This window comes from Danio aesculapii, chromosome 5 (genome assembly GCF_903798145.1).
Source record: "Danio aesculapii chromosome 5, fDanAes4.1, whole genome shotgun sequence".
Classification (NCBI taxonomy): domain Eukaryota; kingdom Metazoa; phylum Chordata; class Actinopteri; order Cypriniformes; family Danionidae; genus Danio; species Danio aesculapii.
This window is the reverse complement of record NC_079439.1, coordinates 70629583-70655861: the sequence shown is the minus strand read 5'-3', so window position 1 is coordinate 70655861 and position 26279 is coordinate 70629583. Positions and strand designations below refer to the sequence as shown.

The following is a 26279-nucleotide window of genomic DNA, read 5'->3' as shown; positions in this document are numbered from 1 at the left end:
TGTGTGTGTGTTTGTGGACTTCGCTTACCGTGCAATCCCACGCAAGTTTACATCATTCGGCGCCACAGATTTCTGAGCCATCCCCCTCCACTCCACATGGTATGATCCTTTCACCTGACAGGACGAATGAGAGCAACCCCCCGATGACGCTGTCGGACCGCTCCATAAATACACTCACGTTTCTCAGAGGGGTGACACAGATTTCTAAGCGTTTCAGGCGAGTTCAAGTTCTACTAAAGAGAAACCAAAAATGATGAACGGACAGCTTAACGGTTTCCACAACTCTCTCATTGAGGAGGACTGCTTCTTGTTTACATCCGAGTCCGTTGGAGAAGGCCACCCAGGTAAAACTATTAAATAAAAACTCACAAAACTTTGAGTTCAAGTCTGCTATTACATAACACCACCTGTAATAACGCTGTATTTACGTTCTTATGTCAATAGCTTATTTTTAAACTCGTAGTTTTACTTAAAACATGCAGTTGTTTTTGTTTGCAACTGTTATTTATATGCATAAGTTCGATATTAATATTTTAATAAACGTCTGTGCACGTTTTTATGGCCGTGTCTCAAAAATGACATCACTTCCACGTTCGCACGTGTTAGCTGACACTAACCATCTCTCTGATACCTCAAAAGGTAGTGTATATGTAGGGAGCCGAGCGAGTTTTGAGACAGGACCCGTTGTAAACACGTGGAATCAGGCATGCGGTCTGCGCAGACTCCGCCCTCTTTCAGTGAAAAAAAGCGCGGGTTTCTCTCTCATATGCAACTGAATGCAGGAATGAGGCGTGCCCACATGAAGAAAACACTATAGTAATTTATAGTAAATACTAGTAATACTATTCTTTAAAACTTCAATTAACATATTGTGGTAATTATATTGTTGCTAAGTTAACACAACAACCATATTAATATAAACAAATGTTGATATAATTTTATATAATATAATTATTATAAATTATAGTTTGTATTATACTACAATACACCACAACTGAATGCAAGAATGAGGCGTGCCCACATTAAAAATACTATAGTAAATACCAGTGATGCTATTTTAAAATACTTTAAATCATATATTGTGATAATTCTATGTTTAAGGTAACACAATAACCATATTAATATAAACAAATGACTCAATACTGCAGCTGTTTTTTTTATTTACAACTTTAGGGTGTATTATATTACTATACACCACAGCTGAATAAAAGAATGAGGACCGCCCACCTGAATAAAATACTATAGTAAATACTAGTGGTACTATTAAAATACTTGAATTAATATATTGTGATAATTCTATGTTTAAGGTAACACAATAACCATATTAATATAAACAAATGACTCAATACTGCAGTTGTTTTTTTATTTACAACTTTAGGGTGTATTATATTACTATACACCACAACAGAATGGAAGAATGAGGACCGCCCACCTGAATAAAATACTATAGTAAATACTAGTGGTACTATTAAAAAGCTTAAATTAATATATTGTGGTAGTTCTATAGTTGCTAATGTAACACGACAACCATATTAATATAAACAAAGGACCAAGTGCTGTTGATTTTTAGTTTACAACTGTAGGGAATATTATACTAATACACCACAAATGAATGCAAGAAGGAGGACTACCCACATTAAAAATACTATAGTAATTTATAATAAGTACTAGTAATACTATTTTAAAATACTTCAATTAATAAATTGTGGTGAATTCAAATTAGTATTAATATATCTATATAAATATAAACAAATGACCAAATGCTGTTTTTTTACAACTGTAGGGAATATTATACTACAATACACCACAACTGAATACAAGAATGAGGCGTGCCCACATTAAAAATACTATAGTAAATACTAGTGATACTATTTTAAAGAACTTTAATTCATATATTGTGATAATTCTATGGTTGTTAAATTACCACAACAACCATATTAATATAAACAAATGACCCACACTGCATTTTTAATGCATAAAATACTATAGTAAATACTAGTAGTACAATTAAAATACTTGAATTAATAAACTGTGGTAATTCTATAGTTGCTAATGTAACACGACTACCATATTAATATAAACAAATGACCAAATGCTGTTTTTTTCACAACTGTAGGGTATATTATACTAATACACCACAAATGAATGCAAGAATGAGGACTACCCACATTAAAAATAATATAGTAATTTATAATAAATACTACTAATACTATTTTAAAATACTTCAATTTCAAAAAATACTTCAAGAAGTTATATTAATATATCAATATAAATATAAACAAGTGACCAAATGCTGTTTTTTACAACTGTAGGGAATATTATACTACAATACACCACAACTGAATGCAAGAATGAGGCATGCCCACATTAAAAATACTATAATAAATACTAGTGGGACTATTTTAAAATTTAATTAATATATTGTGATAATTTTATGGTTAAGGTAACACAACAACCATATTAATGTAAACAAATGACTCAATACTGCAGTTGTTGTTTTTTTAAATGCATAAAATACTGTATTAAATACTAGTGGTACTATTAAAATACTTGAATTAATAAACTGTGGTAATTCTATAGTTGCTAATGTAACACGACAACCATATTAATATAAACAAATGACCAATTGCTGATTTTTTCACAACTGTAAGGTATATTATACTAATACACCACAAATGAATGCAAGAAATAGGACTACCCACATTAAAAATACTATAGTAATTCATAATAAATACTAGTAATGCTATTTACTTTAAAATACTTCAATGAACATATTGTGGTGATTCTATAGTTGTTAAGGTAACACGACAACCATATTAACTCTTTAACTGCCTGCTCTACCGAATGGTTGACCATATTTTGACTGTTTTAAATAATGGTTTACACTACACAGCATTGTTGGTTTACAAAAAATGCAAACAAACACTATCCTGCAGCACTACCACACTTCGTTTTGATTTTATTGTAAAAAAAACAAACAAGAAAACATCTTAAATGAGAATCTGAAATATTTTATAAAATAAAGATGATTTAGTATTCAAAAATGCTTTATTTTGATAATTTTTAAAAAAAAAAATTGGTCTTACGCTTCATATTTTCAGATTTTTCATAGTATATGTATTAATTTCGATACTTTTACCATAAACCAGAATATCAACGATTTGGTAGCGGTCGATATTTTAGAGTATATGGGACGCATGTACAGGACGTACAGAGAATCAAAATTGCATTACTCTCAGACCCCAGGTGCCTAACATATAATAATACAACAAGTAGAATTTTAAAAAGAAATTACAAAAAACAAAATTACTCATATAATAGGATCTAAAATTTAAATAAAAATAAAAATTTGTAAACAATACAATTACACTTAAGGGTCCTATGCCGATCCTTTCCCTCTTTCTGCTCCCCAAACTTTCCTGTTAGTACTGTCTACTGTCCTATCAATTTAAGGTGAAAACCCTGAAAAAATAATAATAAAAAAACTCAAAAACATTACATTAGTTTACTGTGGTAAAAACTAAAGTATACTACAGTATTTATAGCAGTTTATCAGTTTACTACAGGTACAATGACAGTATTCTGTAGCATTAATGAACAAAGTGTTGTAGATAATATTATTTGTACACCTTCTATAATACACTTTAGCGTAGTATGGTTCAAAAACACTATGGTATTTACTATAATATTTTTTTTATGTTGGTGGGAACTCAAGAAATAACAATAAAGAACATTAAATTTCTTATCTGGGATTCCTTTACATGGTCAAATAGTGTACATTTGAGTTCAGTGCATTTCATTCATTCATTCATTTTCCTTCAGCTTAGTCCCTTTATTCATCAGGGGTCACCACAGCAGAATGATTTGACAACTTATACAGCATATGTTTTACGCAGTGGATGCCCTTCCAGCTGCAACCTAGTGCTGGGAAACACCCATACACACTTATTTACACACATACACTACGGCCAATTTGGCTTAGCCAATTCCCCTTTAGCGCATGTCTTTGGTCTGTGGGAGAAACGGGAGCACCTGGAGGAAACCTATGACAACACGAGGAGAACATGCAAACTCCACACAGAAACACCAACTGACCCAGCTGGGACTCGAACCAGCGACATTCTTGCTGTGAGGTGACAGTGCTAACCACTGAGCCACAGTGTCGCCTTAGTGCATTTCTTCTTTTAGTTGAATTTTAATTTGATTAAATTGTATTATTATTATTATTATAAGTTGTACAATATTATAAATAAAAATCAAACATTTTATTATAATTATAATTTTAATTAATTTAGTCATTTTTGATCATTACCCACATGAAAAAAGTACTCTGTTAAATACGATAGTGTTTTTACCAGTAAAGTACTTGAATTATTCTGCTGTGGTAATTTTATAGTTGCTATAGTAACAGAAGCACATAACCCAATACTGTAGGTAACTATTGGGTATTTTATATTACAATGCGCCACAGTTACTGATAACAATAGAAAACTGTTTATAAGCTTAGTGTGATACAAATGTGCATTAATGTTGTTATTATTGTGTTGTACAGATAAGATTTGCGACCAGATAAGTGACGCAGTGTTGGACGCTCATCTGAAGCAAGACCCAGATGCAAAGGTGGCTTGCGGTATGTCGACTTTTTGGGGAGATTTTGAAGTTTGCATGTGCTATTTCTGAGATTGTGTCATCCCACAAGCATGAAAATTAATGTTAATGGTCTGTATTTTTGTTTAGAAACTGTTGCCAAAACTGGAATGATTTTGCTGGCTGGAGAGGTGACATCTCGTGCAGTTGTAGACTATCAGAAGGTGGTCCGAGACACTATAAAACACATCGGCTATGACGACTCAACCAAGGGTTAGTTTGATGGTGCATTTCAATTCACATATATGTGACACTGGGTCACAAAATCAGCACGATTGCACATTGAGATTCATAAATCATCTGAAAGCTGAATAGATGCATTTTCTAGTGATGTATGGTTTGTTATGATAGGCTGACATACAACTCTGTGCTTATCTGGAATCTTGGGGCACAACAAATCAAAATATTCAGAAAGTTACCTTTAAAGTTGACCAAATTAAGTTCTTAGCAATGCATGTTACTACTAAAAATAAGTTTTGATATATTTACAGTAAGAAATGTACAACATTAAGCTTAATCTTTACTTAATATTCTAATCTTTGGCATAAATTTATAATTCTCACTCATACAATGTTTTTTTTTGGCTATTCCCACAAATATTCCTGTGCAACATTGGGTTGTGCAGTCCATGGTTACATGCAGCATCCATCTACACTACTGTTCACATGTTCACAAACGGTTTTCAGGACTCTTTGATAAAATAATTCAATTGCAATTGGATTATTTTGTAACTAAATGCCTTCATTTGATCAATTTAATATGTTATTAGTTTTACATAATAGCAGAACAGGATGTGTAGAAAATTTAGCATTGAAAGACTAAACAAATGTTTAAACAACCACTTGCTCCCATAGAAAAAAACCCAGCAGACAAAAGTTTAAAAATCAGGTGGTTTTCTAATCGCAACAACTGCGTAAAGGTTAAAATATAAAATGAACATTAAATATAAACAAAATAAATTGGATGTTGACACAAACGTGCACCACTAGTATTTACTGTTCAAATAAAAACCAACAATTATTTTGTAGAATGCAATGTTTGCTTTTTATTCAGTATTTGCAACAGCAACACCCAGAATGAAAAGTGTAAATCCACTTTCTGACAGTAGGTGGTGCTTATAGAAAGCAGAAATGCTGGAAATTACGTTTTCTACTCATTTAAAAGCAGCAGAGATGACACAACTCTTAAGAATCTTTTGGGACAACTTAATTGTTTTATGTTTAGTCCACTTAAATTTTGTAAAAATGAATAAGTTCATTTAATTCCTTTATGTTGTCCCAACACACATCTATTGTCTGGAACCCTGCATTTTTTACAGTGTATGCTTAATGCCTCAGGTTTTTAAGTAGCTATAATAATAATAATTATAATAATAAACATTATTTTTATATAGCGCCTTTAAAAGTAGCATCTCAAGGCACTTTACAGACATAAAATGTGCAGCAGTAAAAGACACAAGGATGAATGCAAAAAAGAAGTAATAATAAAAATTAATTAAAAGAACATATAATAATAATAATAATAATAATAATAATAATAATAGATCTAAAAATCATATAAAAGTCCAATAAACTCAAATAAAAGCTACCCTAAAAAAGTAAGTTTATACTCAGGGATTCTGCATTGCTAATATCAGAGGGTAAAGAGTTGCACAATTTAGGTGCCAATGAAGAGAATAGCATAGATTTTAATAAAGCTGTAATTAAATACACTTTTTATGATCAATAACATAGTAAAATAAGCAGTTATTTATTTTCTCGTCAAATTAGTGTCCATTTTTTTAACCTATAACCCTGAGATCGTAGTGACCCCAAATAAATCCTTGGTGATCACCAGGTTGGGATCCACTGGTTTAGATCATGCGGTTTTAATATAGAAATAGTAAATTCAATTAAAAGATACTGAATGTCCAAAATTCTCTCTCTGTAGGCTTTGATTATAAGACCTGCAATGTGCTGGTGGCTCTGGAGCAGCAGTCTCCAGACATCGCTCAGGGCGTTCATTTAGAGCGAGACGAGCAGGACGTTGGAGCTGGAGATCAGGTACATCGGTAGAGTCTAAAATCGGTCAATGAACCTCTGAATATTTCCTCTTAGACTGAATATTTTTGTGGTATTTCAATTTGTGCAGTTGAAGACAAAAATGTTTTCCCTGCTGTGAAATTATAAGTCTTTTTCAGAAGTTTTATAAGGACATGTTTCACAGTATTCCCTATTATAAGGAAGATTAACAAACTGTATAAAATACCACCTGAAATTTCAAACAGATTGGTGGCGCAGTGGGTAGCACGATTGCCTGACAGCAAGAAGGTCGCTGGTTTGAGCCCCGGCTGGGTCAGTTAGCGTTTCTGTGTGGAGTTTGCATGTTCTCCCCATGTTGGTGTGGGTTTCCTCCGGGTACTCCGGTTTCCCCCACAGTCCAAACACATGCGCTATAGAGGAATTGGATAAACTAAATTGTCCGTAGTGTGTGAATGTGAGCGTGTATGGGTGTTTCCCAGTATGGGTTGTGGCTGGAAGGGCATTCGCTGTGTAAAACATATGCTGCAATAGTTGGTGGTTCATTCCACTGTGGCGGCCCCTGATAAATAAGGGACTAAGCTGAAGGAAAATGAATGAGGGCTAATATATTTGTCTTCAGCTATATGTTTTCTGTATTGTACTCTTTCAGGGTTTGATGTTCGGTTACGCCACTGACGAGACAGAGGAATGTATGCCACTCACTATTGTGCTCGCTCACAAACTTAATTCCAAGATGGCTGAACTGCGCCGTAACGGGACCCTGCCCTGGCTCCGTCCAGACTCCAAAACTCAGGTTTGAGAAATAAAGAACTGTAGATGAAGTAGCAGAACAGGCTATCTCCTCAAATGTGACAGAATGTTTAATTCCTCTTGAGGACTTGAAAGCCACAATTAATTTGTACATAAATGAAACATGGCAAAGGAAATGCATAAAAAATAAATGACATGAAATTAACCTGAAAATAAATTAAAGACACTTAGTAAATTATAATTTTGAGACCAGGCATGATCAAACGGTCTATACTAGATGTCGAATTGGACATTCTAGGTTGACTCATTTGTATCTGCTCTATAAGGAAGACCCACCTAAATGTATTTACTGCCAGGCTGCTCTACTATACCATACTATCAAACATATTCTGTTGGAGTGTGGAAGTTTGAATACCATTAGACAAATTTTTTATAAGGAGAGTACTTTGATGGCCATTTTTAAAAGGTACCACCAAGAAGAATCTTAAATTATTTATCAAACACTGAACTGAAAAATCACATTTAACTTTGAATATATTTTTGTGTGAATTTTCTTTATTTATATTTTATATATTTGTCTAAGTAACTTTTTATTGTAATACAAATTTGTTTTTATCATTTAATATTTTTATGAGTATCCATCTTGCCATGAAATAGCCATAATTCAATTCAATTCACCTTTATTTGTATAGTGCTTTTACAATGTAGACTGTGTCAAAGCAGCTTCACATAAAAGGTCACAGTAAATAGGAACAGTGTAGTTCAGTTTGTAGTGTTTAAGTTCAGTTCAGTTGAGCTCAGTTCAGTGTGGTTTAAAAATCACTACTGAGAGTCCAAATACTGAAGAGCAAATCCATCGATGTGCAGCTCTACAGATCCCAAACCATGCAAGCTAGTGGCGACAGCGGCAAGGGGAAAAAAAAACTTGATGTGGCAATAAATTTATAATAATAAAAAAATAAATAGGTATGTTGGTTCTGGAAGTATTATTAATATAATTTGAAAGAAAAATAGCAATTGCTATAATTGAATCAACACAGTCAACTATAATGCAATCAATCACGCTGAAAAACACCACAAGCATTTACTTAAAGGGAAAGCTCACCTAAAAAAGTTTAAAAACACTACAGTCCCATGAATAACACAGTCAAATTAAAAACGATGACAAAATATTAACTAAACTGTTAAAGTTGTATTCAAGTTATTGATTTTATATAAATAAAATGTTTTAGTTTTGCTAAATACAGTTATATACACAAATTAGTGAGAATATCTTCTGTTTGAGTAAGTTGTAAAGACCTGAGGATAAATATATAGTGGAAATTGTTCATTTTTGGGGGTAAACTATTCTTTTAACAACCTTAAAGCTCATAATAATTCTGTCTTTTAAGGTTTAGGAGGTATAGATTGTTTTCAATCCTGTGGTTCTGGTGATGCACGAAATTCAGATGGAGGGCAGGACTTAAAAAACTGAAAGGGAGACACCAAGGAAAGTCCGTATTTTTGCGATTCATACCATATTTCAAAGGAGATACAAATAAAAAATAACCACACATGTTGAGCATGATCCTTATATCATGAAGACGGACGAGTTTTCAACTGAACTAAAATACATTTGGCGATATATCGAGGCGATAGATACTGTATAAATATATACATGAAAAATACTGTAGTGCTTGGAAGCATACTATAGATAATTACTTGAATTAAACTGTCGTAGTAATTATATGTATTGCTGTGGTACAACACAACTGTAGTAATAAACAACTTTTTCAATAGGCTTCAGTGTTCTTCGCTTAAATCATACACCATCACAATGCAACACAGTTTACACTAACGTTATATATTACAGTTTATCGGTTTACTATACTACAGTATTCTGTCACATTCATTAACAAAGAGTTGTACACATTATACACTTTACTATGTGGTTCAAAAACATGTTTATTATACAGTAAATAAACTATAACGTTTTTCCCCATGTGGATGTCTTCCAGACATCACGAAATAACAGATGAAAGCATGCAAAAGCGTAAACGCATACTCTATGTTATTATTATTTATTTATTTTTGTAAGGAGGAATGAACTTAAAGCACTCACAATCAACAAATCACCGCTGATGCGCATCTCAATGCTAACGTTATGGTTGCTTATACTGCCGAAACGCCAGTAAAGACATTGCAAATCAAGACGGAGATTTCATTGCAGCGATTACATGGCAGTGTGCGTTATTTATATTCTCCTGGATTTTGTGTTCAGTGTTTGTACCTAAATCTTATATAACACATTAACATATTTATACACATAGTTAGGCCTGTGTTTAATCTTTATTGGTGCTATCGAATTATCGCATTCAAAAAAAAGTTTGTTCACATGGATGTATTGAATATATGTTTATCACACACCGCCTTTTCTTTTGGTTTTCAGCCAGTTTCTTGAACTTTCCTCCCCTTTATGAGCTAAAAACTTTTGGAAGTCTATAAAAGCTGTTGTATTTCTTATTTTGGACGATTTTCAACAATTATAAACAACATAAAACAGAAACATTTTGATGTTCTGATAGCGATTCCTATGTAGAAGAATCACTTCCTGCCCTTTATCTGAATTTCGTGCGTCATCATTGACGTCATGTGAAAACAACCCATTGCTAAAAATCAGTTTCCCTACGAAGAAAATTAATGACGTTTATACTTCTGGATCCAACACAGAAGTGTTTGCATGCACTTACTTGTGTTATAATGCGTGTTCTGACTTTTAACAGGTGACCGTGCAGTACAGACAGGAGCATGGAGCCATGCTGCCCATTCGCGTCCACACTATCGTCATCTCTGTGCAACACGATGAAGACATCTGCCTTGACGAGATGCGTGACGCTCTTAAAGATAAAGTCATCAATACTGTGGTGCCCTCAGTTTATCTGGATGATGACACCATCTACCACTTACAGCCCAGTGGACGATTCGTCATTGGAGGCCCTCAGGTGACCCACAGTTTTTGTAGTTTATGTTGGACTCAGGGTTCCCTTGAATGTCAGACATGTAGATTCAAGGCCTAGAAAGACCTTAAAACAAGCGCAGGTTATTAAAAAGTGCTTGAATTACTTTTAAATTGAAATTGTTTATGGTGTTATTTCGGCATGGTGGCTCAATGGTTAGCACTGTTTGCCTCACAGCAAGAAGGTCACCGGTTCGAGTCCCGGCTGGGCCAGTTAGCATTTCTGTGTGGAGTTTGCAGGCTCTGCCCCTTGCTGGCGTGGGTTTCCTCCGGGTGCTCGGGTTTCCCCCACAGTCCAAACACATGCGCTATAGGTGAATTGAATAAACTAAATTGGCCGTAGTGTATGAGTGTGTATGGATGTTTCCCAGTACTGGGTTGTGGCTGGAAGGGCATCCGCTGTGTAAAACATATGCTGGATAATTTGGCCCCCCTAAAATTTAAGAGACTAAGCCAAAGGAAAATGAATGAATGAATACTAACATGATTTTATTTGTTTTTGTTGTCTACTATAATCTAGTTAACATAATTGTCCTTTTGTAATAGGATCAATTTGATTCTGTTAGATTTAACAGTGCTTAAAGTCAGAATAAGTAAGATTTTTTCACTTACATTAATCCAAATAATTCACAGAATGATTAAATGCAGAGAAATAAGCAGTTTTAGTTAGTGTTCGGTGTGTGTGTTCATGCTAATGACATCACACACCCTTGATATCCGGTTTGGTTTTATTAAAAATAGGGAAACGGCAGCGAGGCTTTAATATGTTGTGTCTTTCATTCGATTGCACAGAGCAGCATTATAACTAGACTTTTGTTTGTTGGGAGTACACGCCCTCTAGTGGGGAAGATCACATACTGCGCCTTTAAAGCTATTTTAATGTTGAAAACGCTTTGTTTTTCAGTGACTCCTTTAGTTTTTTTCATTTCTTTAGTGTTGATTTTTCAACACAGGCTCATTCTGAAAGCGTAGCCCTATATACATTCCTGGGGTCACGAATTATGTAGCCAGAATTTTGTATGGCTGCATTTCGTCTTTAAAACGAACGCTACAGGGCGGTATGATGCAGTTCCTTTCCCGCTGTTACCAGTTTATTCAGTAGCTTCGCTATGTACTTCGGCTGACTTGAGACGCAGTTGAGCGTGTCGACGGGGTTTGAATCCGGTGAAGAACGGTTCCAGAAAGCAGGTAAGACAGAAACAGAAGCCAAAAAATAAAATAAACAAGTAAATAACATGGTGAGAATGTGGTGAAATCTAAAAACGTGGTAAAATCCTCTTTTCTGGATTGCTTTTTAAAACTGTCGATTGGGTTTAGGGAAACTATTGAAAACACTATTGGTTGGGTTTAGGGAAGAAGGGAGAACAGCAGGTATGAATGGCACTAGCGAGAGAAATTTGAGATCACAAAAAGCGTACACAGCGGCTTCTGGTGGATTCGCGAAAACAAAAACTGAAAAAAAAACGTAGCTCCTGAGACTTATTTGGTGCTCTCCAGAAATGTATACAGGGGTACGTTTTGAGAATGAGCCTGGGTTGTGATTTTTGGAAATTTGCATGGAAGGAGTCCGTCTGATTAAACACAAATAAGTTTTTAACATCGATGCCTTTCTGTTGATTTAGGGTGATGCCGGTCTGACTGGTCGTAAGATTATCGTCGATACCTATGGGGGCTGGGGAGCTCATGGTGGAGGAGCGTTCTCTGGAAAGGACTACACTAAAGTGGACCGATCTGCTGCGTACGCTGCCCGCTGGGTGGCCAAATCCCTGGTGAAGGCCAAACTGTGCAGACGTGTACTTGTGCAGGTAAATCGGATGTTTAGTGCTATGCTGAGGGTAGGCCTGACACGATAATCAATATATGGACTTCTAGCCCAGCACATGGACATGAGCTCAATCATTTTTGGTGATGTAATGTATATCGCCCAAACATAAAAACCAATTCTAGCAACATTTTAGCTGACTGTTGAACATCTCTATCTCTATTGGAGGTGTCAGTTTCGATATGGTTAATAAAACACTATAGTATTCACCATAAATTGCTATAGTAAATTTTCATGTGAGTGTCTGACAGCTGAAAATAGATCTGGTAGCAGATATCGCAGCCTCTGTTACTCTTTAGCCCCTTTCACACATACAGACGTTTTTGACAATACCGGTAAATTCGTTCCAGCTATTTTCCAGAAAGAGAAGTTGTAACATTACCAGTAATTTGCCGGAATGCTGCGCTGTGTGAACGCAGAAGGAAGATTGCCGGAAAGAGCATGTTCACGATTAGAACATGCTGATGTGAGACGACAACTTTAGCCAATCAGAACACTTAGACGCATTCAGGTCCACGAGGTTTATGAGACTAAAAACCTTTGAATATTTTTCCAGACACATCCAGCTGCTAGATGTTAGTCAGATAACGTTTCTATGTTCCTTCTTAATGCCAACTGTGGAAAAAATTATCGATAAAATGCTTATGATAAACCCCTGTTTGTTTACATATTATGTACGTGTTGACATGCGAAAGTGTTTCTCTATATGTTTTCATCAAAGTTTTTCACAATACTTATCCATCCACGGAGTTTGTAATGTAGTCACATGTTTACAAATACAAGCGCTGCCGTTTAGAGGTCGTTTTTGGTTGATGTCAGAATTTACCGTTATTTTGGAATGAATGTGTGAATGGTCTTTTCCGGAAAAATTACGTAACGTCCTCACCTGTGTGAACAGCGCTTTTTTTGAATGTACTGGTAAAGTCGTTCCGATATTTACCGATATATCTGTGTGAAAGAGGGTTGTATCTTGTTAACATTTATAATTATTATTCATTTAGGATATGCACTTTCACATTCTGATTCCAATCCCTGATTATTAAACTGTTAAAATGACTAATATTGAATGAAATATTCTTAAAAATAAAATATGATGTGTTCTCTGGAAGAGTGTACTTGCATTGTGATGATAATATATTGTCATTCTGGCATTATATAATAATGAGTGGCATAAAATGGCCTTAAAATGACAATATCGTTTATCACAGTATATTTTGGTGCAATATATCATACAACAAAAAATAGATATCTTGACAGGCCTAGCTAAGGGCATATACAGGGTTTGTACGGGTACTGGAAAACAGACAATGAACATGTTAATTACAGTATTTATTCATGTTAGTTAATGGAAATAAAGTTGTTCGCTAACTCGCATTGCATTAACTAATGTTAACAAGAACAACTTTGAATTTTAATAAATGCATTAGTAAATGTTGATTAATAAATGCTTTACAAGTAATGGTCATTATTAGTTCATGTTAGTAAATGCATCAACTAGAATTAACAAAAGAACCCTTATTGTAAAGCCGAAAACCTTGAAACTTTGGTGTTTGAAAAGTACTTCGGTTTAGATTTAAAGTGCTTGAAATGGCTTAATTTAATTGTGTTTCTTTTGCAATTGTTCTTACTTAATGGGTAATAATAGTGAACTTTTTAATATTAAATTAAAATCTGTATTTTCTTTTTGGTTTTGCATAAAATTAAATCTTTGGAGTCTGCACATTTACTTGTAGCTTGATTCGGTCTTTTTTTTATATGCGCTTTTTGGTTTAACCAGTATGAGAGGACAAAAATGCATGAAGATTACGACTTGCATGAGGGAACAATGCATTAAATTAAAATAATTAGACATTTAGGATAAAATATGACCCTTTTAGATGTCATTTAAAAGAGTTAATGTCAATAATTCAATGTTTGGGTTGGAATAGGTGAATTAAAACTAAATTGGCTGTAGTGTATTTGTTGCGTGTGTGAATGAGTGTCTATGGGTGTTTCCAAGTACTGGGTTGCAGCTGGAAGGGCATCCGCTGCGTAAAATATATGCTTGATAAGTTGGCGGTGCATTCCGATGTCGCGACCCCTGATGAATAAAGTAACTGAATTAATGATGCTATAATATATTATGCTATAAGAAATGGCATATGTTATAATGTGATGATGTATATGTATGTAAATATGTAGTTTGCCACACTTGTGAAGTGCTGGGAAAAGCTTTAAAATACACCTTATATGTGCTTACATTTGATTTTGGAAAAGGTGTAATACTTGTAATACTAATATTATACTTTGAATTGCTTGTGCATAAACATCGCCTTTTCTGTTTTACAGGTCTCTTATGCAATTGGAGTGGCTTATCCTCTCTCCATTTCCATCTTCCACTATGGCACATCCCAAAAGAGCGAGCAGGAGCTGCTTAAAATTGTCAAGAAAAACTTCGATCTTCGCCCAGGAGTCATCGTGAGGTAAAGACGGCTCTTTTGATGCATCATATCATCTGTATTGAATTTCTGCTTAAGACAAAGCTCAGCGAATCTTTCCTTTCTCTTCTGCTTCTGTCTGTGCTGTTTTTTCATTGGGCTACAATTAACAACGGAGCATAGCATCACTATAAAGAAGCATAATTGTCTCTAAACAGCATGTTTTAGACACATGAAGAAGTATTTAGCTAGCTAGTGTTTGCTTTTAGACTTGCTCTTTATTCCATGCTGCAGTTTCCTCCTTCATGTTAAAGGTAAGTCACTGCTTTATCATCCCTTCTCCTCTCTGGCTGGCTCTTCAACTGCACCCTGATCATCTTTTAAATGCACACACTTTTATTTTGAAGAGTCAATAATCCATCGACAATGTGTTTTAGGGAGCTGGAGCTGAAGAAGCCCATATACCAGAAGACCGCTGCTTACGGGCACTTTGGTCGTGAGTCCTTCTCTTGGGAAGTGCCTAAAAAGCTGCACTACTAAAACTTTTGTCAAGGTTTTTCCTCTTTAAGCCTGTTGGTGTAATCTACAGAGAAGCCCACATGGCTTATGGGGAGAAGTCTATTTCTGGTACTACTGGTCCATCTGATTTAAACTGTTTCCTCTCATTTTTCTCCCATACCGCATCATTCATTTCATTTCTAAGTGTAGAGTTTATTAAGTTTCAGATGTGATTTCACTCTCAGAAAAAAAGGTACAAAAGTAGTCCCTTTATGGTATCTTTTAAAAGTGGATACTTTTGTATTTAAGGGTACATGTTAATACCTCAAGGATCCAAATTGGTACCCTTAAAGTTGTATATTAGTACCTCCTGATCTATTTGGAACCCTTAAAGTTGTATATTAATGCCTCAAGGATACATGTTGGTACTCTTTAATGTATATATTAATACCTCAAGGATCCATGTTGGTTTCCTTAAAGTTATATATTAGTACCTCAAGGATCAGTATTGATCCCTTAAAGTGTGGGGGCGCTGATGGAAGTGAAGAGCAGGTGGGGGGTGGTATTGCGGATGAAAATGAAGAGCGGTCGGTGGGGGTAGGGGCATGGTGGCCCTTGATAATGTCTTTGGGTGCCCCCTAAATGTATGGACACTTAGAATCGTCCTGACCCCCACCGCGTCCATATCAGTGGCCTTAAAGTGATATATTAGTACCTCAAGGATCCATATTGGTACCTTAAAGTTATATATTAATACCTCAAGGATCCATATTGGTACCTTCAAAGTTATATATTAGTACCTCAAGGATCCATATTGGCCCCTTAAGGTTATAAATACCTCAAGGATCCATATCGGTACCCTGAAAGTTATATATTAGTACCTCAATGATCCAAATCGGTACCCTAAAAAGTTATATATTAGTACCTCAATGATCCAAATCGGTACCCTAAAAAGTTATATATTAGTACCTCAAGGATCCATATTGGCCCTTTAAGGTTATAAATACCTCAAGGATCCATATCGGTACCCTGAAAGTTAAATATTAGTAACTCAAGGATCCATATCGGTATCCTTAAAGTTATACATGAGTACCTCAAGGATCCATATCGGTACCCTGAAAGTTATATAATAGTACCTCAAGGATCCATATCGGTACCCTGAAAGTTATATATGAGTACCTCAAGGATCCATATCGGTATCCTGAAAGTTATATATTAGTAACTCAAGGATCCATATCGGTATCCTTAAAGTTATACATGAGTACCTCAAGAATCCATATCGGTATCCTGAAAGTTATATATTAGTAACTCAAGGATCCATATCGGTATCCTTAAAGTTATACATGAGTACCTCAAGGATCCATATCGGTACCCTTAAAGTTATATATTAGTACCTCAAGGATCCATATCGGTATCCTGAAAGTTATATATTAGTACCTCAAGAATCCATATCGGTATCCTGAAAGTTATACATGAGTACCTCAAGGATCCATATCGGTACCCTTAAAGTTATATATTAGTACCCTAAGGATCCATATCGGTATCCTGAAAGTTATATATTAGAACCTTAAGGATCCATATATATCTGCGGCCATATCAACATTGACAGATAAATACTAATTTTTTTAATATATATTTTCCTTATCGGTCCGATATAAAAATTAGGCGATTATCTTTAAGCTGATAAGTTATGAATTATTTCTGTTGGTTGCACCACTTCATGTGCTTTTTAATTTGATTTTGGTTAATGTTCAATGACTTGGTTGCTGTATTTATGCACTATTTTATTCACTATTCTCCAAATATTATGAGTTACTGGGTAACGGTCATATATTTCATATCAGAGCATCCTTAGTACCTAATATTAGTACCTAAAAAGTACAAAAATGTACCTTTTGAAAGGGTACCGCCTCAGTGACCACTTTAGTACCTTTATTTCTGTGAATGTATGGATCATCAGCATTAGCATACTAAATTAACACAAGAATTTTTAATGTAAGGACTGTAAATTATGAAGTATTAATTACGCAAATGCATCACAGCCACTGTATTATAAACATTCCCAATCATTTTTAGTGTTTGTTAAGGATGTGTATTATTTATTTGTGCTGTCATACATGCACATGTATTGACATCTGTGTTCTGCCATACTGTATCTCTACTTTACTAGTGCTCTGTGGTTTCCAAGTGTCATACAGAAAAACTTTGCTTGCTGCAGGGCCTGGGTGTGCAGTGCCATTTATTTTGGCCAATACTAAAGCATTAATCGATGCTTATCGTCTTTCTTCTTTCCTTAAACAGAGTGATTGCAATTTTGGCTGGTGTTGTACAGAGAAACTGGCCTTGTTTACATGCTTTCTCTCTGTGTTTCTTAATTTCTTTCTTCAGTTGTAACTTATTTTTAACAATAAAATATTTTTTGGCTTTGGATGTCAGTATACCTTTCTTTCTGTATATAGAAATACATGCATATGTTGTAATATTACTGAGCATGATCTTCATTTGGGAAATTTTGAATTGTGTGTGTATATGTACATAAATGTAATGGCAGTGAGTAACTATTGTATCATACTGTAGAGTAGGGGTGAGACAAAGTATCGATATGCCTATATATCATGATATTTCTAGCCACGATACATTATCGATACTCTAGCACTGATATCAATATTTTTAAATATTGACATTTATCTAAATGTGCAATTAAAGTTCTCGTGAAGTGCTTTGAAATCTGCATTTTCATTCAATGTTTGGTGTAATCGCAACACGAAGAAAGGGTGGGACATAGTGTAGCTCCTCCCCTTTTTGTAAAACAGCCAATAGCATTTTACATTAAATGTGAAGCGTCTTGAAGGGGGCGAGGCATGTCAGATACTAGAGGGCATTTGATTGGTCACGATTTGATGATAAACTGAAGTATGAGGTGACAATCGTTTATCCATTTAGGCAGAAGTGATAAACTACAAGCCTTACATGTTTATATCAATTTTATATCTTCTAAACACGAAATGTTTCACTGTTTTGGAACACACTAGCTTATATATATATATATATATATATATATATATATATATATATATATATATATATATATATATCCTAAAACACTAACAATACTGAAACTGACATCTAAAAAACTATTTTAATTTCATGGGACCTTCAATTATATTTAGCAGTTTACCGCTTTGTCTGCAGTACGCACATCCGCCGCCAGGGTGCAAGGCGATTCCCGTAATGGCGGATCAACATCATCAGACACACACCGACTTCATTTAAACAACTGACAGGTGAGCCATGGGATTGGTAAAAATCTCAGGCGTACCGATGCCTTCTTCTGTCTAGCTGGACCAAGGTATTTGTGTGTTTCAGACATTCCAGCTCTCCCAAATCTTCCGCTAGTTTCCCTTACAGATCCGCATTCACTTTGCTAGATCGCTTGCGCGTGCCCGCGCTCAGTGCTGTGAAACTTCACACAGGAATATGTGCTCAAACTATTTACCTCCGCCAAAAATTATATTAGATAAAGATTTCAATAGGACATGGAGATATAATTTAAAGGGCCTTCTGTTTCTGTTAAAACCGATTCTGATAAAACCGATTCTGATTTAACTATTACAGACCTTAAGAAAGTCTTGTAGATGATATTATGAAAACTTTGGCTGAAAATATGAGGGAAATTAAATAAAAATAATTTCAATTGATGTGTTAATCACTAATGTTGTCCAAGGTTGGAGACATTATAAGTCCTCAGAGGAGTTTGTGCTCACCTCTCTGAGCATTCTGATCAGTTACTGTTCTTAAAGAAATATTCTAGTGTGAATGATTTTTCCATGATCAAACAAAAACCAGGGCTAGTGTTGGAAAGAGTACTGAAAAATCTTACTTAAGTAAAAGTACCAATGCTTGCCCAAAAATGTAGTGCGAGTAAAAGTATCTGTTGTAAATATCACTCAAAGTATGAGTAAAAAGTAAACCTTTTAGAATTATTCAAGAGTAATGGGGATATTACGCTGTGAAAAGCTGATGCGCTTACATGTAATTTGTGGATGTGTGTAAACATAACATTCTGTAGTGCATTTAGAGGTTAATATTAGGTTAGATTTAGATTGTGATGTCAGCTGACCCAAATTCAACGTCGAGCCAGTGTCTAAGGATGTTATTTTGACGTCCAATAATGACATCAAATGATGTTGATATTTGCTTGATTTTAGGCACATCAAATACTGACATTTATTCGTCAGGTATGGCAACCAAAATCCAACATCTGATAGATGTCATAGTGGTAACGTCCACACAACATCATTAGACATTGCTATTTGGTTGATTTCAGGTTGGATGTTGGACATTAACGTCAACCCGATTTACATTTCCAAACTACTTCAATATTACATCATGTTGACACCTTGTGCCTGCTGGGTGTTTAAGGCCAATTCGGTCTTCATACAGTAAACATCTGTCATTTTTTCATCAGTGTGAAGATTTTAGACATCTTCTTGGACACTTTTAATGCTTCCAAACAGTTTGTCGCAATTATAAATCGCCCATGTCTTGAGGTTGTTAATTACGATGCGATTTACGTCTTTACTTCTATGTACTTCTAATACTTCTTCTTATTAGGCCAGAATTAAGGTAAAGTTGGTTTTATATTTGCACATTTGAACTTTCTCCTTAATATTATCATTCCAGGAAAGTATTATTTGCAAATTCTAAATAGGGAAATCATATAGCAGCCAATGAATGTCAAAGCACAACATTGTTGATAATTAATTTAATAGTGCTAATTTTATTTTGAAGTCATTTGTAATGTGACGTCAGACCCAATATTCAAATTAGCATGGTAAACAATATAGGGAATGTTAAATGAACAAATGTGCGAAAATAAAACCAACTTTACCTCAATGTTTAGAGACGTGCCCTTTCAGTCACAAACGTCTCTCTACGCATCGGCATTGTTAAGCTTGTTTGACATCTGTGCACTTTTTTTACATCGTTGCATCATTCTATAAAAACATGCTGTTAATAAAAGAAATGCGTCTTATAACTTTTTGATGCATTTCTTTCCTCATTCATTTACAAATATCATGGATGGTTCGCTGATATCGTGATATATCAATATCGGGGCAAAATATCGTGATAATATTGTATAGTGAGTTTCCTGTGACTCCCACCCCTACTGTAGATCTGCATTCAATCTCAAATGTTTAGTTTATCGAGAACTGATGTGACTTAAAATGGCAGGGCTGGAAACTCATTATTTTAGTAGTTTTATTTAATATTTACTGAGGTAATGTTGGAAGAAACTTTGTCTCTTATTATGTGATATCTCAGTGTGCTTCTTGATTCCAAAACAACACCAAAAAAACATCAAGAATGCTAATCGATTTGATGTCAAAACTTTGACGTCTATTTGACATCCACACACTGATGCACTTTTGACCAAAATAACGAAACAAAAATTATTATAATATAAGAAATGTTTTATTTATCTGAAAGCTTCAATTTATTTCAATTATAAGTTTTTTGATGCATTTTTTTTTCGTTCATTTACAAATATTGTAATATATCGATACATCACAGAATAACTGATATCGTGATATATCAATATCGGGGGCAAAACATCGTGATAATATTGAATAGTGCTTTTCCTGTGATTCCGACCCATGCTTTACAGCTACATTCAAACTCAAATGTTTAGTTTATCGAGAACTGATTTGACTTAAAATAGCAGGGCTGGAAACTCATTCTTTTAGTAGTTTTATTTAATATTTCTTGAGGTAATCCCAGAATAAGCCATTCCCTTCACATGCGCTGCTCGTGATCTCGGTTGTTTACATGCATGTCGATGCATATCGGCGTGCAAGTTGACAAAACTAAAGTTTATATGAAGCAGATAGGAGTCATATTGATTCAAGGAGGTAACTAAGACTTCATAACGTTAATTCTCGGCCATGAGTGGGGTCTAAGACAACAGATAATTCTCTAAAAAAATTTTTTTTTTGTATTGTATTCAACTTTCATAAATAATATTCATGCAAAAGTCTTAGAAAATTACTCCAGTGGTGTCTTTACATTGTTTTCCAGTTACATTTAGGATTGATTTCTGTTTTTTGATTTAGAATAATAGTTGTACAATAATAATAATAATAAAAATAATAATAATAAACTAATTGTTTTATTTATCGAAAATAAATTAATATATTTAAATGTATTTATAATAATTATTTTAAATGTACATATTTTAAATGTATAAATATTTAAAATATATACAAAGTCAAACACATAGTGTCTTTATTTCTTGGGGGATGGGGAGGGGGTATGTTTGGGGTGGTTTCACCCAGGGTGCCATTTAAACTAGAACCGCCACTGCTTGGAGAGCTTTTTTCCTGAATGAATCAAGTATGCTGTTTTCCAACAAGACAACCCGGGGTGCTGAAATATAATTGGCTAAAGTGGCATTGGGCGGGGCAAAAGAACCAAAACAAAGACAGACATTCCGGTACGTAACGCACATGTTCAAAGCAGAATATCTGACTTCAGCATTGTTTTTCAGATAAACAAGAATGAGCACTCAGCATGTTTCTGAAATATCTGCAAACACATTATGGTGTTTTTATGTTGTAGAAGAGTCAAAAACTTACATACAGCACCTTTAATGCACATTATTTATATACATTTGTTTTACAAGATGATTTGGTCTTGATTGCTAATTATTAAATCAACAGTTGCACCAATAGCTGCACATGTTTCTTACAGTTGCAGTTCAGCACATAAACATCTACCAGAGAATCATAATCATACTTTGCTCTTCAGTAACACAGCTCTACAGTTATGAATAGCATCTGTGCTTAAGTTACATAAAGTTTGCTTACTTTCCAAACTCAAACATCAATCTCTGAACATGACCTGAGGGAACACACCCTCGGCCTGTATCAGTTACTCATATTTTTATCTCGCATCATATAATGGCTTGTACAGTACTGATACTGTATGTGCTTACTGGGGTGAAAACTAAAAATAAGTCAGCGGAATTAAAGGTTAGATCTTGAACTGTACAACACAACTAGGCTACACAAACCTAAACCAGATTTCAGTGCATTATTTGGTGGGATGTTATCACTTATTCCAAGAACTGCTTTGAACAGCATTAATGGAAAAAACTTCACAATCATCAGCTCCATGTGGACGTTTCGCACACCGGCTATTATTGCATCATCCACACACACACAGTTATCAAAACCAAACACTGATGATGGAAAACACCGCATTATGCACACATTAGAAATCTGAATTTAACACGTTGCAACATTAGAAAATAAGAATTTTGGCTTTAAAAAAAAAAGGATTCGAATGTTTTTTTTTATTCAACACTGAGTTTTCAGTATAATTGGTGCACAAAAATATCCGTAAATTAGCATTTTTCCATATTTTGTGATTTATTTATGCTTTTGAATTGCATTATAGTATCTTAATAACTCTTCCAACAATGATTAACCTTGAAAAATATTTTAAAAAGTGACTTTTATGAACATTTTGGATAGTTTAAAGTGCTATATTATGAGTTGGTGTTGTATATTATCCTACAAAAACCTCGTAATGAACTGTGCGTGGTATAGTCAATAAACCAGTTGCTGATTGAATGTGCAGACACGTGCAGGGGTGTGCATCTGACTCTGCTCACTGTTTGGTCTCTGAACATCCAATCAGATTCAAGGATTCGGGTGAGGTCTGCGGGAGGAATGTGAACGTTTGTGTCCTCTCTCAACAGTCTGATCCTATGCCAAAACCTCACTACACCCCCCCACCCCGGAGGGGCCCTAATGCCCGCGGGCTCTTATGTAATCTGTGCATTGAAGACTGATTCTGATGAACTATAGCTGTGTTTCGTAACATGAGCCCAAAGATGCATTATGCAGTTTCAAGCATTGCATATGTTGTGTCTGTTTGTTTAGATGGGGTTGGCAATGCTGAATGCTAAATATATATTTATTTATCTATATCTATTATTAGTATTAATTTCCTCTTTTTTATATATTTCCAAAGTGCTGTTTAGCAAAGTGTATTTTGTTTAGTTTGGCTGGAAACTTTATTAAATATAGTTTTTAAGATCAGTGTTTATATATATTATACACAATTTGGTACACCTTTCTTGTACCTGGTTGGACCCCCTTTTCCCTTCAGAACTGCCTTAATCCTTCATGGCATAGATTGAACAAGGTACTGGAAATATTCCTCAGAGATTTTGCTCCATATTGACATGATAGCGTCACACAGTTGCTGCAGATTTGTCGGCTGCGCATCCATGATGTGAATCTCCCGTTCCACCACACACTCTATTGGATTGAGTTCTGGTGACTGTGGAGGCCATTTGAGTACAGTGAACTCATTGTCATGTTCAAGAAACCAGTCTGACATTATTCATACTTTATGACATGGTGCGTTATCCTGCCGGAAGTAGCCATTAGAAGATGGGTACACTGTGGTCATAAAGGGATGCACATGTCAATATTACTCAGGTAGGCTGCTCAATTGGTACTAATGGGCCAAAAGTGTGCCAAGAAAATATCCCCCACACCATTACACCACCAGCCTGAACCACTGATACAAGGCAGGATGGATCCATGCTTTTTATGGTGTTGATGCCAAATTCTGACCCGACCATCCAAATGTTGCCGCAGAAATGGAGACTCATCAGACCAGGCAACGTTTCTCCAATCTTCTATTGTCCAGCTTTGGTAAGCCTGTGTGAATTGTAGCCTCAGTTTCCTGTTCTTAGCTGACAGGAATGGCACCCGGTGTGGTCTTCTGCTGCTGTAGCTCATCTGCCTCAAGGTTGGACGTGTTGTGTGTTCAGGGATGCTCTTCTGCAGACCTCGGTTGTAACGAGTGCTCATTTGAGTTACTGTTGCCTTTCTATCAGCTGGAACCAGTCTGGCCATTCTCCTCTGACCTCTGGCATCAACAAGGCATTTGCGCCCACAGAACTGCCGCTCACTGGAGATTTTCTCTTTATCAGACCATTCTCTGTAAACCCTAGAGATGGTTGTGCGTGAAAATCCCAGTAGATCAGCAATTTCTGAAATACTCAGACCAGCCAGTCTGGCACCAACAACTATGCCAAGTTCAAAGTCACTTAGATCCCCTTTCTTCCCCATTCTGATGCTCGGTTTGAACTGCAGCAGATCGTCTTGTCCATGTCTACATGCCTAAATGCATTGAGTTGCTGCCATGTGATTGGCTGATTAGAAATTTGCTTAAACGAGAACTTGGAAAGGTTACCTTATAAAGTGGGCGGTGGATGTGTGTGTGTGTTTGTGTGTATATATTTATATGTGTGTGTGTATATATTTATTTATGTGTGTGTGTGTATATATTTATTTATTTATGTGTGTGTGTGTGTGTGTGTATATATATATATATATTTATTTATTTATATGTGTGTGTATGTGTGTGTGCCATCTGAATCCATGCTGCGCTCTATACAATAACACAACAGTACAGTCTGCAAAACAATTACAAAAATAATAATAACTGTACAACAAAGAGATGACAACTTAGACAAATAGGAGGAAAAATAGAATTGTTAGCCTCATTTCACGAGGAAATGGTGATACTTATATCAATATCGCTGTTTGATATACATATTAATGAGTGTACAAGAGAAAGGCAGATCTCAAAATGCTTGATTATACATAACAGAGCAAATTGGTGGACTTTGTCTGAAATTTCTCTGTAAGAACTACATACCGTTATATTTATAAGTGTGTGTGTGTGTATATATTTATTTATTTATCTGTGTGTGTGTGTGTGTGTGTGTGTGTGTGTGTGTTAGATTTGTCTACAGAACAAACCACTTTTAACAAATGCCTAAATAGCATAAATTAAATTCAGTACTTTAAGCTGAATAATATCCTACAAAATAACCAGTAAAATATTATACTGTCATCATGGCAAATATCAAAGAAACTAGTTATTATAATGTTTAAAATGTGTTAAAAAATCTTTTCTCTGTTAAACAGCACTTGGGAAATATTTGAAAAAGAGGTCAAATTTCACAGAAGGGTTAATCATTTTGTCTTCAACTGTATATCATGCAGTCAAATATTCTACTGACTAATTCATATTCAGCCTAAATAATAATTTGAAATGACTGTATATTTGCTAGCTGGTGCATTAAACTCTGTAATATCTGAGTGAAATGCACACCTGTGATTCCAATGTACTGTACATCAAATTCAACCTGGTACAAGCTGTTCTTAACCACCTATGAGTTATAAACCAAAGATGACACTACTTCATATACTGGTTTGTGTTAAATTTTTTTGTTTATTTTTTATTTATCATATTAAATTAAATTATTTATTGGGCAGCATGGTGGCGCAGTGGGTAGAATGATCGCCTCATAGCAAGAAGGTCACTGGTTCGAGCCCCGGCTGGTTCAGTTGCCGTTTCTATGTGGAGTTTGCATTTTGTCCCCATGCTGGCGTAGGTTACCTCTGGGTGCTCCGGTCAAAACACATGCGCTATAGGGGAATTGGGTAAGCTTAAAATTGTCCATAGTGTATGTGTGTGAATGAGTGTGTATGGATGTTTCCCAGTGTTGGGTTGCAGCTGGAAGGGCATCCGCTGCATAAAACATGTGCTGGATAAGTTGTCGGTTCATTCCACTGTGGCGACCCCCTGTATATTTCTTCCTGTTTAATGGAGAGATTTTCTCAGCACGTTTCTAATCATAATAGTTTTAATAACTCATTTTTAATAACTGATTTCTTTTATTTTTGCCATGATGTCACATAATATTTGACTGGATGTCTTTCAAGACACTACTATTCAGCGTAATTAGGCTAAGTTAGTGTAATTAGGCAAGTCATTGTATAACAGTGGTTTGCTCTGTGGACAATCCAAAACAAATATTGCTTAAGGGAGCTAATAATATTGACCTTAAAATGGCTTTCTAAATATTAAAACCTGCTTTTTTTCTAGCCGAAATAAAACAAATCAGACTTTCTCCAGAAGAAAAAATATTATAGGAAATACTGTGAAAATTTCCTGAATCTGTTAAACATCATTTGGCAAACACTTCACAGGAAGGTGAATCATTTTGACTTCAACTGTATAGACGATGCATATCAGTA

At 35.1% G+C, this 26279-nt stretch overlaps 2 protein-coding genes across 2 annotated transcripts in view; one reads left to right on the top strand and one right to left on the bottom strand.

Moving 5' to 3' along the window:
* The window catches only part of sftpbb (surfactant protein Bb), a 298486-nt gene that overhangs the window by 213717 nt on the left and 58490 nt on the right, over window positions 1-26279 (bottom strand). The window lies entirely within an intron of this gene.
* On the top strand, window positions 185-15514 carry mat2ab (methionine adenosyltransferase II, alpha b). Its single transcript, XM_056458828.1, has 9 exons — window positions 185-344; window positions 4553-4630; window positions 4738-4860; window positions 6577-6689; window positions 7318-7461; window positions 10181-10399; window positions 12036-12218; window positions 14564-14697; window positions 15090-15514. The coding sequence occupies exons 1-9, from the start codon at window positions 251-253 to the stop codon at window positions 15190-15192; spliced, it is 1191 nt and encodes a 396-aa protein (XP_056314803.1). The 5' UTR covers window positions 185-250; the 3' UTR covers window positions 15193-15514.

Bases quoted from the DNA above. Each gene is read 5' to 3' on its own strand.
- mat2ab (XM_056458828.1), top strand. From the start codon at position 251: ATGATGAACGGACAGCTTAACGGTTTCCACAACTCTCTCATTGAGGAG. The intron at 4,631-4,737 runs GTATGTCGACTT...ATTTTTGTTTAG, and splicing joins AGATGCAAAGGTGGCTTGCG to AAACTGTTGCCAAAACTGGA. The intron at 7,462-10,180 runs GTTTGAGAAATA...GACTTTTAACAG, and splicing joins GTCCAGACTCCAAAACTCAG to GTGACCGTGCAGTACAGACA.